Source organism: Eremothecium sinecaudum, chromosome VII (genome assembly GCF_001548555.1).
Source record: "Eremothecium sinecaudum strain ATCC 58844 chromosome VII, complete sequence".
In the NCBI taxonomy this organism is placed as follows: domain Eukaryota; kingdom Fungi; phylum Ascomycota; class Saccharomycetes; order Saccharomycetales; family Saccharomycetaceae; genus Eremothecium; species Eremothecium sinecaudum.
In genome coordinates, this window is record NC_030898.1 from 364,219 (window position 1) to 378,845 (window position 14,627).

The 14,627-nt window shown below is 41.4% G+C and overlaps 6 protein-coding genes and 1 non-coding gene across 7 annotated transcripts; 2 read left to right on the forward strand and 5 right to left on the reverse strand.

Annotated features, from left to right (window-relative positions):
- Window positions 1-270: 270 nt before the first annotated feature.
- GPH1 (glycogen phosphorylase) lies at window positions 271-2,970 on the reverse strand (the record flags this gene model as incomplete). The annotated part of the gene is made up of 1 exon (XM_018133659.1): window positions 271-2,970. One exon carries the CDS (start codon window positions 2,968-2,970, stop codon window positions 271-273), a length of 2,700 nt encoding a protein of 899 aa, XP_017989178.1.
- A 475-nt stretch (window positions 2,971-3,445) lies between these two features.
- MCM6 (MCM DNA helicase complex subunit MCM6) lies at window positions 3,446-6,430 on the reverse strand (the record flags this gene model as incomplete). The annotated part of the gene is made up of 1 exon (XM_018133658.1): window positions 3,446-6,430. The coding sequence occupies one exon, from the start codon at window positions 6,428-6,430 to the stop codon at window positions 3,446-3,448; it is 2,985 nt and encodes a 994-aa protein (XP_017989179.1).
- A 636-nt stretch (window positions 6,431-7,066) lies between these two features.
- On the reverse strand, window positions 7,067-9,169 carry KRE6 (beta-glucan synthesis-associated protein KRE6; the record flags this gene model as incomplete). Its single annotated transcript, XM_018133657.1, has 1 exon — window positions 7,067-9,169. One exon carries the CDS (start codon window positions 9,167-9,169, stop codon window positions 7,067-7,069), a length of 2,103 nt encoding a protein of 700 aa, XP_017989180.1.
- A 578-nt stretch (window positions 9,170-9,747) lies between these two features.
- AW171_hschr74208 (HGL155Cp) lies at window positions 9,748-10,707 on the reverse strand (the record flags this gene model as incomplete). Its single annotated transcript, XM_018133656.1, has 1 exon — window positions 9,748-10,707. The coding sequence occupies one exon, from the start codon at window positions 10,705-10,707 to the stop codon at window positions 9,748-9,750; it is 960 nt and encodes a 319-aa protein (XP_017989181.1).
- Window positions 10,708-11,455: 748 nt separating this feature from the next.
- AW171_hschr74209 (HGL154Cp) lies at window positions 11,456-12,565 on the reverse strand (the record flags this gene model as incomplete). Its single annotated transcript, XM_018133655.1, has 1 exon — window positions 11,456-12,565. One exon carries the CDS (start codon window positions 12,563-12,565, stop codon window positions 11,456-11,458), a length of 1,110 nt encoding a protein of 369 aa, XP_017989182.1.
- A 444-nt stretch (window positions 12,566-13,009) lies between these two features.
- Window positions 13,010-13,083, forward strand: AW171_hschr74210. The gene has a single exon. It is a non-coding gene; the product is annotated as a tRNA-Ile (tRNA).
- Window positions 13,084-13,639: 556 nt separating this feature from the next.
- On the forward strand, window positions 13,640-14,611 carry ISC10 (Isc10p; the record flags this gene model as incomplete). The annotated part of the gene is made up of 1 exon (XM_018133654.1): window positions 13,640-14,611. The coding sequence occupies one exon, from the start codon at window positions 13,640-13,642 to the stop codon at window positions 14,609-14,611; it is 972 nt and encodes a 323-aa protein (XP_017989183.1).
- Window positions 14,612-14,627: the final 16 nt, after the last annotated feature.

Genomic DNA, 14,627 nt, shown 5'->3' on the forward strand with positions numbered 1-14,627 from the left:
TATTATTATTGTTTGAAGTAGGTGCTAAAATTCTTTTGCGCCTCCAAGCTACTTCGATTTCTTGAACTATACATTCTAGTTCTGGATAGTAATTTATCGTGTTACTGATCATATCTTGATTTCCGTAGCTACATATGTTTTTATTATATGATATTTTTATTCCTTTAAACACTTGAAAGGTAATAAATTACTGACAAAACTAAATTATTAGAATATAGTACCCAAGCTGGGCTTTTATAGAATATAAAGCGGCGACCCATCTCCTGTTCCTCAATCTTTTTTCACAGGCTCAACATTCCAAATGGTTTCTGCGTATTCTTCTACACACCTATCACTGCTAAAATAACCCACGTTAGCAACCGATAGGATTGATTTACGTAGCCAAGAAGATCTATCTCTGTGGAAACATCTGTCAACAAGAGACTGTGCAGCAATGTATGAATCAAAGTCGTCACTCACAAGGTAGTGATCTCCGTGCCTTCTGGTGGCGTCTACTAAAGGTTGGAACTCGGCGTTATTTTCAGTAGAAAAGACACCAGCCTCGAGTGCAGCAAAGACCTTTGTCAAAGACGATGGCAAGGGCTTGTTGTGGAAACGATGCTTGAAGCGCAATTCTTCGACATGCTCAGCTAGAGTACCAAAGAGGAATATATTTTCCTCTCCAATTTCTCTAGTAATTTCAACGTTAGCACCGTCAACAGTACCGATAATTAAACCACCATTCATAACGAACTTCATGTTCGATGTACCAGATGCTTCAGTTCCTGCGGTAGAAATGTGTTCACTGATATCACAAGCTGGGATGATAACCTCAGCTTTAGAAACATTGTAGTCTGGAATGAACACCACTTTTAGTAAGTCCTCAATGTCGGGATCATTGTTAATTACATCAGCAACCGCATTGATTAATCTAATAATTAGCTTAGCCATGAAGTAACCTGGTGCAGCTTTGCCGCCAAAAATAGAGACCTTGCGTGGGAACTTGTTAGCAACTTTTACAAATGGTGCGCCATTTGAAAGCATGTCCTTCATGGACAAATAACGATGTATGACTCCAAAAATGTTCAACTGCTGGCGCTTGTATTCATGAATACGCTTTACTTGGATATCAAATAATGTTTCATTCAAATAGTCGCGGTCGATAACATCAACTCCGTCATTTAAGCGATGCAACAAGTCAGCGAGACGCATCTTGTTGTAAAGTTTGACTTCTTCCCATTGCTGCTGGAAAATAGGATCATCAGCGAACGTTGCAAGTTCGGTTAAACGAGACATATCCAATAAGTATTGATCTTGAGGATCATTTAGCTTTTCAGCGATAAGTTGTGCTAGACGAGGGTTTGCTTGTTTTAACCAACGACGGGGAGTAATACCGTTAGTAACATTCGTAAACTTCCCTAGGCCATAGATATCTACAAAATCTTGGAAAAGATTGGTTTTTATCAACTCTGAATGCAATTCTGCAACACCGTTCACCTTGTGGGAACCAACAACCGCGATGTATGCCATGCGAATCTGACTTTCTTGACCATCCTCAATGATAGACACACGGGATAACAATTCCAAATCTCTAGGAAATTTCCTTTCAACATCCTTCAAGAAAAACCAGTTTATATCATACACTATTTCCAAGTGACGTGGTAATAAGTGACCAAATAGACTAACAGGCCATTTCTCAAGTGCCTCTTGCATAACTGTGTGGTTGGTGTAAGAGAACGTCCTAGTCACAATTGACCAAGCGGCGTGCCAATCAAGCCTCTCCAAGTCAACCAAGATTCTTTGCAATTCAAGAATTGCCAAAGTAGGATGAGTATCGTTAAGTTGGATTGCAACACGATCTGGGAAGTTTGTCCAATCACCTGAAGACTTTTTGAACCTCCTCACGATATCATGCAACGAAGCACAACACCAGAAATATTGCTGCTTGAGACGAAGCTCCTTTCCACTCCGGAAGTTATCATTTGGATAAAGCACTGCAGTAATAGATTCAGCGCGCTGTTGATCAGCAACTGAATTCGAGTAATCACCCGCATTAAACTTGGAAAAGTCAAACTCCGTGGTGGGTTTCGCAGACCACATACGCAAGTTATTCACGGTTGATGTTTTAAACCCAGGAACCGGCATATCGTATGGGACAGCCAAAACTTGCTCGCCTCCTATCCAGTCACATGGCGACAAAGTAGAAGCCCCTTGGGGGCGCTCGACGTGGCCGTAGTAACTAACAGGTACTTGGATTTCAGACCGCTCAATTTCCCAAGGATTCCTTATGTTCAACCAATAGTCAGGGGTCTCCACTTGGTGCCCATCAATGATTTTCTGGGCGAAAATACCATACTGGTACCTTAAGCCGTAACCCCAAGCTGGATAATCCCCAGTGGCCAGGGAGTCCATAAAACATGCCGCTAGACGTCCCAATCCACCATTGCCCAACCCAGCATCCGGCTCCTGTTCCAAAACGTCCTCCATACGGAACCCAAGCTGTTTTAAAGCGCCCTCAACCATCTCCCGTGACGTAGGATCATCACAATCATCGGTATTGAGGTTTATCAACGCATTGTCCAAAGCGCGACCCATCAAAAATTCCAATGATAAGTAGTAAATACGCTTTGGATCCCGAGCAGTAACACGTTGCTGCGTCTTATTCCAATCAATAACAAGATTATCACGCACAGCCTCCGACATAGCCTCATAGGCTGCTAATTCGTCACAATTATATAGCGACCTTGCCAAAGTTGTCTCAACATGCTGAATAAATTTAGCCTGGAACCCATCCTTATCAGTAAACTTCTTCACCTCATGACGTTTCCATAGCTCTCTTGACTCTAGTGGAATCTTTGCATCGATTGCTTTTATCTCACGTGGTAAAAATCCAGTTAGCCGCCGAGCTAAAGTACGAGGCCTAAACTGCTCTACTGAACCCAGATCATTTGAAGAGCCTGATCCCAAATCATGTATCAATTGCCTTCCCATATTATTAGTGTTCCTGATTGTTTATATTGGATATCTATTTACTCTGTCTCGCTTACGTTTTTTGTAGATTTGAAGGTTTATCAATCTTCACAAAAGTCTCCTTAATATATATATGGACAGAGTTGCCACGGATAATATTTCGGTTAAATTTCTTTTAACTATTTGCTGTCGTCCAAAGACATGACTCGCCCATCTTAACCCCTGCCCCAATCTAAATTCTCTCTTGATTGCCTTTATCGGATATGCCAATGTATTAAACTTCAAGATTACCTAATCCGGAGATTAAACCGCCAAAGCCTTCCGTTATCGTTAGGAGCAACGATCCGCGATAAAATTTCACCGCCTGGCCAGTGCGGCTACTCCCGGTGGTTTATTTTAAGCTTTTACAGGGATTGTAAGGCTTTATAATAATAAACACAAATTCTTGTGCAGAGGGGCGTGGTTAATCATTCTTTAAATCTTTAAAAAATTTAAACTAACCTTGCTGTTGTAAATGGGGGACTTCATCAACAATAGATGAATTAGGATGTATAACGTATACTATTCTTTCTCTTTCGCGTAAGATTTCCTCTGGGACATCAAAGGGAATATTTTCAGTATTGCCCCTGATTTCCATTAGAATTCTATCTTTTACAAGCCTTTTAATGACTTTAAATGCAAGCTTACGTTCGGTCCAGTAGTCGGCCTCCGTGTTCAGATCATTTTCTTTCTGAAGTAAGTACCAGTCTACAAGTTCAGGTGCGGTTAGTTCTGCAGCGCCTGCTGTATCGTTTTCTGCTATTTTCTGGACCAACAAGTTCATAATTTCGACGTATTTTTCGTAAGAGATGGTAGTCTTTTGCTTTGGCTTTAGGCCTTTGTTGGGTATAGATTGCGAGGGCTGCGTGGGCGGCGCGGGCTCGGAAGGATCGGGAGGATTATCGGTATCGTGGTTTTCGTCTTCTTCCACGACAATGTCTTCAACGTCAACTCTAATGATGCTTTGACGGAGCAGGTCATGGGCTTCGGCCACGAAGGCTGGCGTGATCTCGTCGACGCAATTGGCTCTTGCAATCGCCTCGCTCAGTCTGATCATTGATTCCAGCTGCCTGACGGTAATTCTATAGCTTGACTTGCTATAGCCCTGGACGTCGTTCTTTCGTAGCTGCTTGTATTTTTCAATGAGGAAGTTGCGCGCTTCTTCTGTCATTACAGGCTTAAAGGTACGGGCGTACTTTATGTACCGGCGGAGCTGGTCTACGGTGAACGGGGGGTCTATGGCGTCATCCCGCTTCATATGCAGGTTTACTATATGGGAAGCAAGTTCAGTGTCTATCTTCTCGTTGCAATCGTCGAGGATCACAAAAAACAGATCAAATCTGGACATGATAGGAGCTGTCATGTTGAGGTTACCTCTTAGTGTTAGCTTTCGGTTGTAACGTCCCCCTATGGGGTTTGCGGCGGCTAGAATTGACGTTCTGGCGTTTAGTGTAGCGTGAATACCCGCTTTTGCAATAGAGATGGTCTGCTGTTCCATTGCCTCGTGAATTGCAACCTGGTCCGAGATATCCATTTTATCGAACTCGTCAATACAACAGATACCGTTGTCAGCAAGCATCAACGCACCTGCTTCGATAGTGAAGTCGCCTCCCTCTTCGTCTTTTACCACTGCTGCAGTCAAACCGGCTGCGGAAGAGGCTTTACCTGACGTGTAGACAGCTCTTGGGGCGAACCCACAAACGTACTTTAAAAATTGAGACTTAGAAGTCGAGGGATCACCAACAATACAGATATTAATGTCACCTCTCAAGTTTATACCTTCCACGGTCGTCTTGTGCACACCGCCAAGCATCTGCAACAAAATTCCCTTCTTTACCGTTTCATGACCAAACACCGCAGGTGCAATGGATCTTACAAGTTTATCATATATCTGCTCATCTTTCACCATCTCTTTTAGCTCGTTAATCTCCTCAGAACATAAGCTGTTCAGAAAATGTTCTTGGTCTCTTTCAGAATCATCAATGTCACCCTTTAGTTGCTGCATATTGCCCTCTAACTCTAAATTATTTTGTTGAGCTAACGGATTGGTCGAGTTTCCAGAACTTGCAACATGGCAGGCTAGGAATGCTATTTTATATGTTAGATCTCGAACACCTAATGACTTCAGGCCACTAACTCCAGAATTTAGACCTTCCATCGTCCTGGCAATTCCCCTTGTGTCGGGCGTTGAACTGGGTTTTATTCCCACTAGACCAAGCTGAGTGACATCGGGCACAACAATTTCTGTCCCTGTGAACCTGCATCTATCACCAGGTTTTGCTCTTTCCACACAGTCTCCTCTCAAAATTATATCTAGTGTTCTTGGCATTGAGCCTGTGGGAATTTCATTCGAGTTTTCTTGTATCCTAACCCGCTGCCAATCCAGGAATTTTGATCTTCCAACGTTCAGGGTCCAAAATGCCTGGTTTTCGCAAGATGGATTAGGACAGAAAGTTGGCTCAGTGTACTTGAATACCTGTTCGACGTTGTCCACTATGGCACGGCACATGTCACAGGTAAAACTAGCCTTGAAAAGTTCAGGGCGAACTTCTGACGTCCTTGTCACAGTTCCCGATATCGACATTAACGAACCAATTCTCTCTGCCCTAATATCACGGATCCTATTCACTGTGGGTAAATTGAAGAAACTTAACTGGAACACACGTTCAGTTTGCTCTGGGCTTGAGGTGGTGGATCCCCCGGTAGCAACGCCAGATTGGTTCACTGACTGTGATCCCATAGTCCTAGTATTCTGTGAAGATTGACCATGCATCTGCGATTCCTGTTCTTGTTGTGACTGCGATATTACAGAATCTGAACTCATCAGTAGCTTAGGGGCGTACTTGCGAACAAAACGTTTCAAACCTTTTAATAAAAAGGGCAGGAACCTATAGTACTGCTCCGAAACAGCAAGCGCTAGAGCGCCGTTTTCTCTTTCAGCTAAATGCGTGTAATCAATATACATTGTGCTTAATTCGTAATAGTTCATAAACTCCACCTGGGCGCGATACGTTAGCTGAGGTTCTCCAGTATCTTCTGAAATAGTAGAATATTCCTCTAGGAAGAGTTCAAACGCCTCTCGCACCTTATCACCTGTCAAATCTCGAACTTTCTTAATTGCATTAAGATTTTTCCTCCTAATACCATCAAGCGCTGACGCCTCTACATCTTCACCGAAAGCATTATCACGATAAGAATCAGGATCCTGGGTATCATCTGCATCAGAATGACTTCTTTGGCGCCATTGGTTTTGTAAATCAAATGTTTCACCGGATGATGAACCTAAAACTCCTGGCTGTGAAGATGGAAAGTCCATTGGCTCAATATCACCAATTGAACTTCCTGCTCCGATACTAGATGGTGGAGGCGATGAGCGATTTCCTCGCTCTTCAGCATCATGGTCGTCAGCACCAAACGGACTTGATGGAGCTAGGGAAGACATCTAAAATTAAAAAATCTTCAAATAGACTGAGTGGTTGATTTCCAGTTATTGAAGCAATTGTCTTAGTGATTTTTTCAAGTTTCGTTCTCTACTACGGGTGCTCATCCTATAAAGTTAAATCTCAACTTTTAAAACATTGAAAATCGTATTTAACGAATACCGTCAAGTTTCTACAATTACCTTCATGGAGGCTTTAAAACGTCAGTGAAGACTAAGTGATAAAAACATATCTCTTAAACTCTCAGAGTGTCACATGGAGTCTTTTTATGGATTTTTCAGTTGAATTACTATAGTAGATCTTCTGAACATTAGTATGAGCTACATGTAAAGATATTGGATTATGTACATTACACAAAAAGTGCCCCCAGGACAGTAGATAGGTAGATGTAAGATACCCTTGTAAGACCAAACATAATAGGAACGATTTGTATATACAATTTGCTCACATTTTTCTGCAGTTTTTAGCGTAGTAAAAATTAACTTGTATCAATGTCTATGGCAATTTTTTTTTTTACACTCAAGCCTCCGCTATTATATTGAACTTGAAAGGATGGCGTATAAAATGCTAATTTTTAGTTTAGAATCCGGCTACAATTGAATTATAGCATGTTAACTTGGAATCAACCACTATGCGACTTAATTATTCTTCTTAAATTTTGATGACACACATTTGCCGGTTAGTATATTCTTTGGGAAAGTGTAACCAGCATCTGCCCAAGATGTCAGATTTGCATTCGTATACGCGTTCAAATGATCTTGAATGTATTGGTATGTTGGGTGGTCAGGTGGATCACAAGTGATACTCTTAGCGCCTGGAGGTTGATATATCCTGACGTAATCAACCGACATAACCATAGGGAAGTAAAGGTGTGTCCAATCAATATACACCCAGTTTGTAGAGAAACCCAAATTCATAATAATTGACATGGGCTCTTTACTAATTGGTCTCCAATCGACATTACCGTTTGGATGTAAAGCTGTAGAGTACATTGTGTGCGTTCTTTCTCTACCCACTAACCAAGAGATATAACCATTATCCTTATCGTTCAAATATTCGAAAGCGTATGATTGGTACAGACCGGCAGTTGGACCAAATTCATACCAATCTGGGTTCAAAGTAGACACAGCAGAAACAGCCTGTTGGAAAGGACCTCCACAATATGTGTTCATCTGGGTAATAGATATGTTGTAAATCTCAATGAACTCATAATCTGGAATGTACCAAACGTCAAATGGTGCAACTTGCAATGACTGCGAGACAACACCAATCCCAAGTTTTGCATCGACAGTTCCTTCGAGAATATCAATTTCAGGAGCACCTCTACCAACACCTTGATTAGGATGATCTTCACCATCACAGGTACAAGCACTTAATCTTTGGCCTGGCAAATAAGAAATACCATCAGTAGACGACTGGTTAGGAGTAATACCTGCATCACAAGACTCGTAGGAATATGGCCACACACCTTCGGCACTGGCCAAATAACCTGGTCTAGCCAAATTACCTAATGTCCACAAACCTGGCCAAACACCTTGAAATATACCATAACCGGGAAGGTTGGCTGAAATCTCTATGGCACCCTGGGTAAAACATAGCTTGTTCCAGGATTGCAACATACCTGACCTGTAGTATAGATCGTGGGTTTTGTATGCATCCAACCTTAGCTTTAATACACCATCGGTAGTTGTAGCTGCATCAGGGGAATACCATTCTAAATCCTTTGTAGCGTCATAGTGCATATCCGCCGCGGTCCAAAATTGGTCATCACCGTCATAGAAAGTCCTACCAATAGCGTTAAATTCGTCGCTAAAGACCAATTCCCAATCACTACCATCGAGGGCCTTCCATTTATTTGCATTAGCAGGAGTATCGGGATCAACTAGAGCCATCCTTATGGCAGACAGTTGAGGGTATTCATACTCGGTAAGCAGCTCCGCCAAATTTGCCTTACCATGATCGACAGCACCTGTATAAGTTAGAACAGGTATAACGATAAAAACGACAATAGCGCCCAAAAACATTGCACATAAACCCGCTAAGCCTCCAGCGGAACGATGGTCCATATGCTTAAAGTCCAACAGAAACCGCCTTTTGTCCAAACGCGCCTCCTCTTCAGGATCTGGATTATGCAAGTAGTCGTCGTCCTCTTTCTCGCTGAGCAATAACGGAAAAGAGGACGCTGGGTAGCCTCCGAAAGGAGAAAAATCATGATCACCAATAAATGGATTGGAAGATTCTAACGAAAGCATCGATACGTCCTCAGATCCCGACGAACCCGAGGCTGTTCCCTGGCCATGATGAGCACCATGTCTTTCGCCACCGTTAATACCTAGCGCTTGGCTCATACCAACCATAGATGTAACCCTCGAACTAACTGGATACCTATCGTAAGCAACCCCTGGCATAGAGGTCATAGAACGACCGGAATGCTGTGGTTGCTGTCTCTTAGGATGCCTGCTTGGCGGCACAATTTGCCCTGCACTGATTCCTGAGTTCTGTTGAGGAACTTGAGGCCCAGTTCTACTGCTCTGTGCTGCCCCTTGTTGGTGTCTAGAGTAATATCCGCGGTAGTCCGATTCAGCAACACGATCAATATCAGAGCTTCCTATAGGCGGAGGATTGTAATTACCCTCGTTCCATGCGTTATTATCAAGAAATGGATTTTGAGCTGCATTTCGCACATCCTCGTTTCCAATACGATCTTTTTGATCGCTTTTGTTTGACGCTCTAGGCTTCATTTCCAAAGAGTACTTTTTCGCAACACTCAACTAGCAAACCGAGAAACCAAATAAGAAAGTTATAGTTCAGTTACTTTAAACCGCTAAAGCAAATAAAGTACCTGGTATAAGACCTTAAAGCTTGGTTAATTCTTCCAATATCAGTATATTGAGTGATTTTTTAAGCAACCAATTTAAAAGTAGTCAAAAAGAAAGAAATTTAAGAAATCAAAACAAAAAAACCTAGGTCTTATATTGGTTGTTCAATCAATAAGTCTCTCTCTTCTAGTATCGTCAGTCCTATCCGTAAGCTTAAATTGGACAGTATTTAGGGTTTAAGTAGCTGGATTGTATTGCTATCCTTACGGAAATTTTTTTAAACTAGTCTGAAGGAGATATTCAAGTACTCGTCAAGAAGAAACCTCATTCAAAATAAAAATAGAATCGTGAGTGATTACATAACCTTACACGTGATGTACCTTTCTACGAGGGGATACATACCTCTTATACTCATAATCTATGATTAATACCCAGAGTTCTTTACATAAAATCTATTAATCTGCTATTCATTTCGTCCTCGAATACTTACTTCTATAGGACTAGGCCTCAAACTGCTGAAGGTTTTGAACCATTTCTTGCCATGGGATACCCGTATCTTTACAGCGTGCATAACAGCGTTGCAAGTATACTGTAGTATAAATCTTTGAGCCTATACGAACATAATCATTGCATACCAGCTTCTCAAGGAACTCCGAAAGTGAGTCTGTGGAGAAGTATTCTGCTGTGGTCGTTTCATGTTCCTTATGATCGGTTGGTGAATGTTCCGGGGTCACTGGCTGGTTTCGAATGGACAACCCAATGCCTCCACTAGGATGTCTGAGCTCAAAGGCCGCTTTTCTTGCCTGAAGAGAAGCGATAGTGCCTTTGTCTGTTATAGCAATGCCAAGACAATCAAGAGTAAGGAGCATTAGCGTTGTGGAGATTGATGGAGCGCTCAATCCTTGCTGGACGGCGCGTTCGCGCAGGTACGATGGCTGGTGAATAAGGAGGGTGTGGTTGGTGACTCTAGTAAGGGAACAGTCGGCAGATCCTGTCACAGCGATAAACTCACTATCTGGAAAGAGACCTGAATGCCTAGTATAGTTAACAAGATTGAGAATTTCCTCGGTTTCCCCGCTGGTAGAGCACAGAATAAGCGCATCCCCATTAGAAATAATCCCCAAGTCACCGTGTAAGGCGTCTGTAGGATGAATTATCGCACAAGATAACCCTAATGACTGGTACGTTGAGACAGTTTTTGCAACTATGCGATAGGATTTGCCACACCCCACAAATACCAACTTATTGCCCTTATTGAGGGTACTTACCATCACATTATACACGCGATAAAGAGAAGCCTTTGCCGATTCATCTGAACTATAGTTTGGGTCACCATAAAAGTATAGAAATATTTCATTTACTGCCAGGCAATGTTTATACATTAGTTCAGTGAACCTACTGTAGATGGTATCAAATTTGGAAGCCCGTTCCCAAATGGAACTGTCGTTAACTGCTAACATTCTTAACCGTTCTAGCTGTTTGGAAACTAATGTAATGAAGTTGCAAAATGAGGGTGGATAAGAGTTACTTTGTAACTGGCAGCTCTTTATTATATGATGTATTTTAGAGCGATTATGAGGCTTTTAGTAGGGTGGAGCTGAAGTTTTATCATCATTTGCGACGGTTAATTTTAAAGCCTAGACTGTGTAAAACTACGTCACACGGCCTGATTTCACGTCTTCACAGAAAGCTCGTACTAATCTGACTTAAAACCAAACCCACACAATGCATTAAAAATTTATTAAAATTCCGTTAACAATATCCCACACTTTTTTTCCTATCTTTGTTAAATGACCGAAAAAAGTAAGAAAATCCCTTAATTTAGTAAGTAACCTCTTATATTATTAATTTGTAAGTTACAGTAACTTCATTGTCAATCTCGTACAAAGAGAGGAGACAAATAAGATGCTACCCGTACACTGTTAAGTCAGTTAGAAGGGCCTGTCCCAACTGTAATAACAGATTAAAGATGTCTCAAACCGTAATAACAGATTGAAAGATGATCAAAATGATCATCAGTGATGCAGAATGGGCAGCAGAATGAGCACAAATTATTCCAAACACATTTACAGAAAAAATTGTTAGGTTGATAAAAGATTAAAACCGATTTATTAACTATTGCCGATTATACACTAATATACACATAACCTTGATGTAGAAAAGGGTAAAAAACAGTGCAAATTGATCAGTTCCACCTGTTCAAGAGACTCATCTAGAATTGTTCTCAACCACAGCGCTAAAACTTGGCATCTCCTTCATGGAGGCGCGCCACCTCTGTATTTCCTCGTCGTCAACATTTTCTAGTGTTACGGAATGTGACCTCGAGGAGGATTTTGATGCAGATTCTGATTCCGAATCACTTACTAATGCACATTCATCCGTAGTTTGTTCTTGTTTTTCCGATGCCCCTGGTTGTGATTCTTTTAATTCTGTCTGTTCTGGCTGTTCTTGACGTATTTCGGTGTCAGCGTCCTTACTATGTTGAGTTGCTGAAACATTTTCTTCCCTGGATGAGTTTGTCAGCTTCTTGTCTTTGTCATCACCATGAGCGGGCTTTATCCTTATAATTCTTGGAGTAGTAGCATCAGCGCTTTTAGTTGAGTGGTTTATCTGTTTTGGTGTTATCCTTATGGTTTTTGGAGCATCTCTGTTGTTACCGCTTAGCACATTCTTGGTACGGACAATTGGCTCCCTCTGGAGTTCCTCACGGACCGGAATGTACTGTATGTTGACAGGAATTCTGACGTACTCTGGAGTTCTGATTTTGTTCAATACAATCTTCATTGTGGCGTTGCAGTCTTCAGTCATTTCTAGCAAATAAGCGAATGCCTCGTGACATGGATGTGTCAATTCAAAACCGCCCGCAAATCTGTCTTGCTGGCTCTCAATCCTCAATTGGCGCCCACCGTCATCTAAGCTTACATAATAATTCTCAAAGGCGTCCCTTGCCAATTCCTTTCCTATACGCTCCATGTCGATGTTTTCCATAGCTTCGCGTAAAAGTTGTTCTTCGCTTACGCTTTCTTGAACATAGTATCTGTTGCCAAAGAAATCCGAAACCAGTTCGCAGCGTGGTCTGTAGGATTCTCTGAATTGCATTACATGTTCTTGAATTGCCTGATAAACCAAGTTCTGAGGGACCGACTTCTTTAGGGTAATCACGTAATTATTTGGTGTCTCATCAACATCATAATTTATTCTTGGAGTTGGTGCCAGATAGATTTTTTGGTAAGTTCTAGGCTCCGCGACAATGCTCCTAAACTGGAGTGGGTAGCCGTATTGTTCTGTCATGCATGGGGAATTGCGGAAGGTAAACATTGTTCCTGAATCTAATATTTGTTTTAAGTCTAACTGAAGTGTTTTCTTGATGTGAGAGAACAATTAAAAAAGACATTATCAATTAAACCAATTTCCAACTTGGGTTTATATATGCTTCGGTATTGCCCATGTTTAGTAACACTCATGTACTGACGCTGAGTAAAACTACGGGGAAGAATGTTCGAGTACCTTCTCAATCTTCTTTTCCACACGTGACTGTACTAGAAGATTCTAGAAATTAACAATGTCTCTGATTACGTAATTCATCAGGGCTATTTGTATCACGTGATGTCATTTTACACGTTCGTAAAGATCAATGATGGTTAGTCCACAAAATTATTTAGACTTTATGTCAACCGGAGCACAGTTAATTGACAGATTAGTTAAACGGCACTCCTCTCTGTGCAAACAAAGGTTCATAGTGAAATGTGATACACATCAATTGGTTCCTTGGCCCAGTTGGTTAAGGCACCGTGCTAATAACGCGGGGATCAGCGGTTCGATCCCGCTAGGAACCATTTTTTTCTTAATGAAAAAGGAGAAAACAAGAACTAAAGGAAACTTTAATTAACAATAACCTAACAAGCAACAAACCATCCTAGCGGTTCGTAGAGAAAACATTGTTCGTTAATGTGTCTCGACACTACTGATAGCAATTTTTTTCAAGATAACAATGAGTTGAATCTTAAAGATATATCTAATTGCTGTGTTGGTACGTTGGAAACAGATAGGCGGTTATGTGACCTTATAGAACAGTTGTCGCAAAGGGCTACTATACAGAAAGAAACATGTGAAAAGTTGGCAGATGAACAGAGACGTCTACAGGAATGCATTGAAGGTATTTTGATCTCTGATACCATTCCACCCAAGTAAATGATATAAGCCAATACAATACCGACGTCGTAACGACAACATCGGCATGAGTGAATCTGCTTTGTGGAAATATCGTCAAAAACTCAGTAATACAAAAACTAGGTGATATCGTCGTTTGTCAAAGATTACCACTTTCGTTCTGCTTAAATTTAGTCCAATAAGCCTAAGTTAAGAGAGAAACAGCAATAAAAACCTTCTAACATGGCTACTAATGTGGACGAGAATTACAATCAGGTTTTAGGGATTCCCACACCCCGCAATTTGAAGTTTAATACTTTAAATTCGCCAACCATAAATCCACTTGGTAATGTTCCACAACAAAAACCGTACTCTATTCTTCGCTCTCCAAATTGTGAGAAACCCGTGAAACCCGTGAAACCCGTGAAACCCGTGAGATCAGTGCTGCCAAAGATAGGTAAAGTAGTTTTGGATGAGAGAACCGAAGATTTAGTTAGTTATTTAAGAAAACCGGACCCTTTGGTCACCAGGAATTACGATAGGACGTCTACTTCTTTCATCATGCAGCCCCCAAAACGCCCGGTTTTACTCCCCCATGTCATTCCAGCTAGACCTTACCTGCTACCTGATCTTACTCCAACTCCCTCTATATATCCAAGAATTGATAGATCTTTGTTTGAAGGATCATCTATGTTAGAAGCCCGTCTAATAAAAAGCCCAAAGAAGTACGACAGTCAGAAGCTATTGCCGGATACTGCTGTTCTTAATCTAGCCATTCTAGGTACACCCCAACTTGGATTTGACATTGGCCCGTTACGTGAGTCTCAAAACCCAGCTTATCCTATTGATGTTGAAGAAGATTGTGAGAAGAAATGTCTAGCAATTTTATACTCGGAATTAACGGGTAGCGATCTACCACCATTTAGGAAGGAATTGGAGTTGAATGAGAGGGCAGACATGGTCCGCTGGTATGACCGTGTATTGTACAAGATGTTTGGCGTAGATAGGTCGGGATATTTTGCTTTGAAGGATGAGAAGAACTGGTATCGACTACATCCATGGTCTTTATTAGATCAAGATACATGTGACAAGAGCTATGATGGTGACGGTAGTTCTGAAAGCGATCAAGATGAAACTGAACCAGGTGACGAGGTATTAGAGGATTTTATACATAGGTGCACTACAACTGCATCATTTAATGGCTATCTTAGCTAGTTCTAGTCACATATAT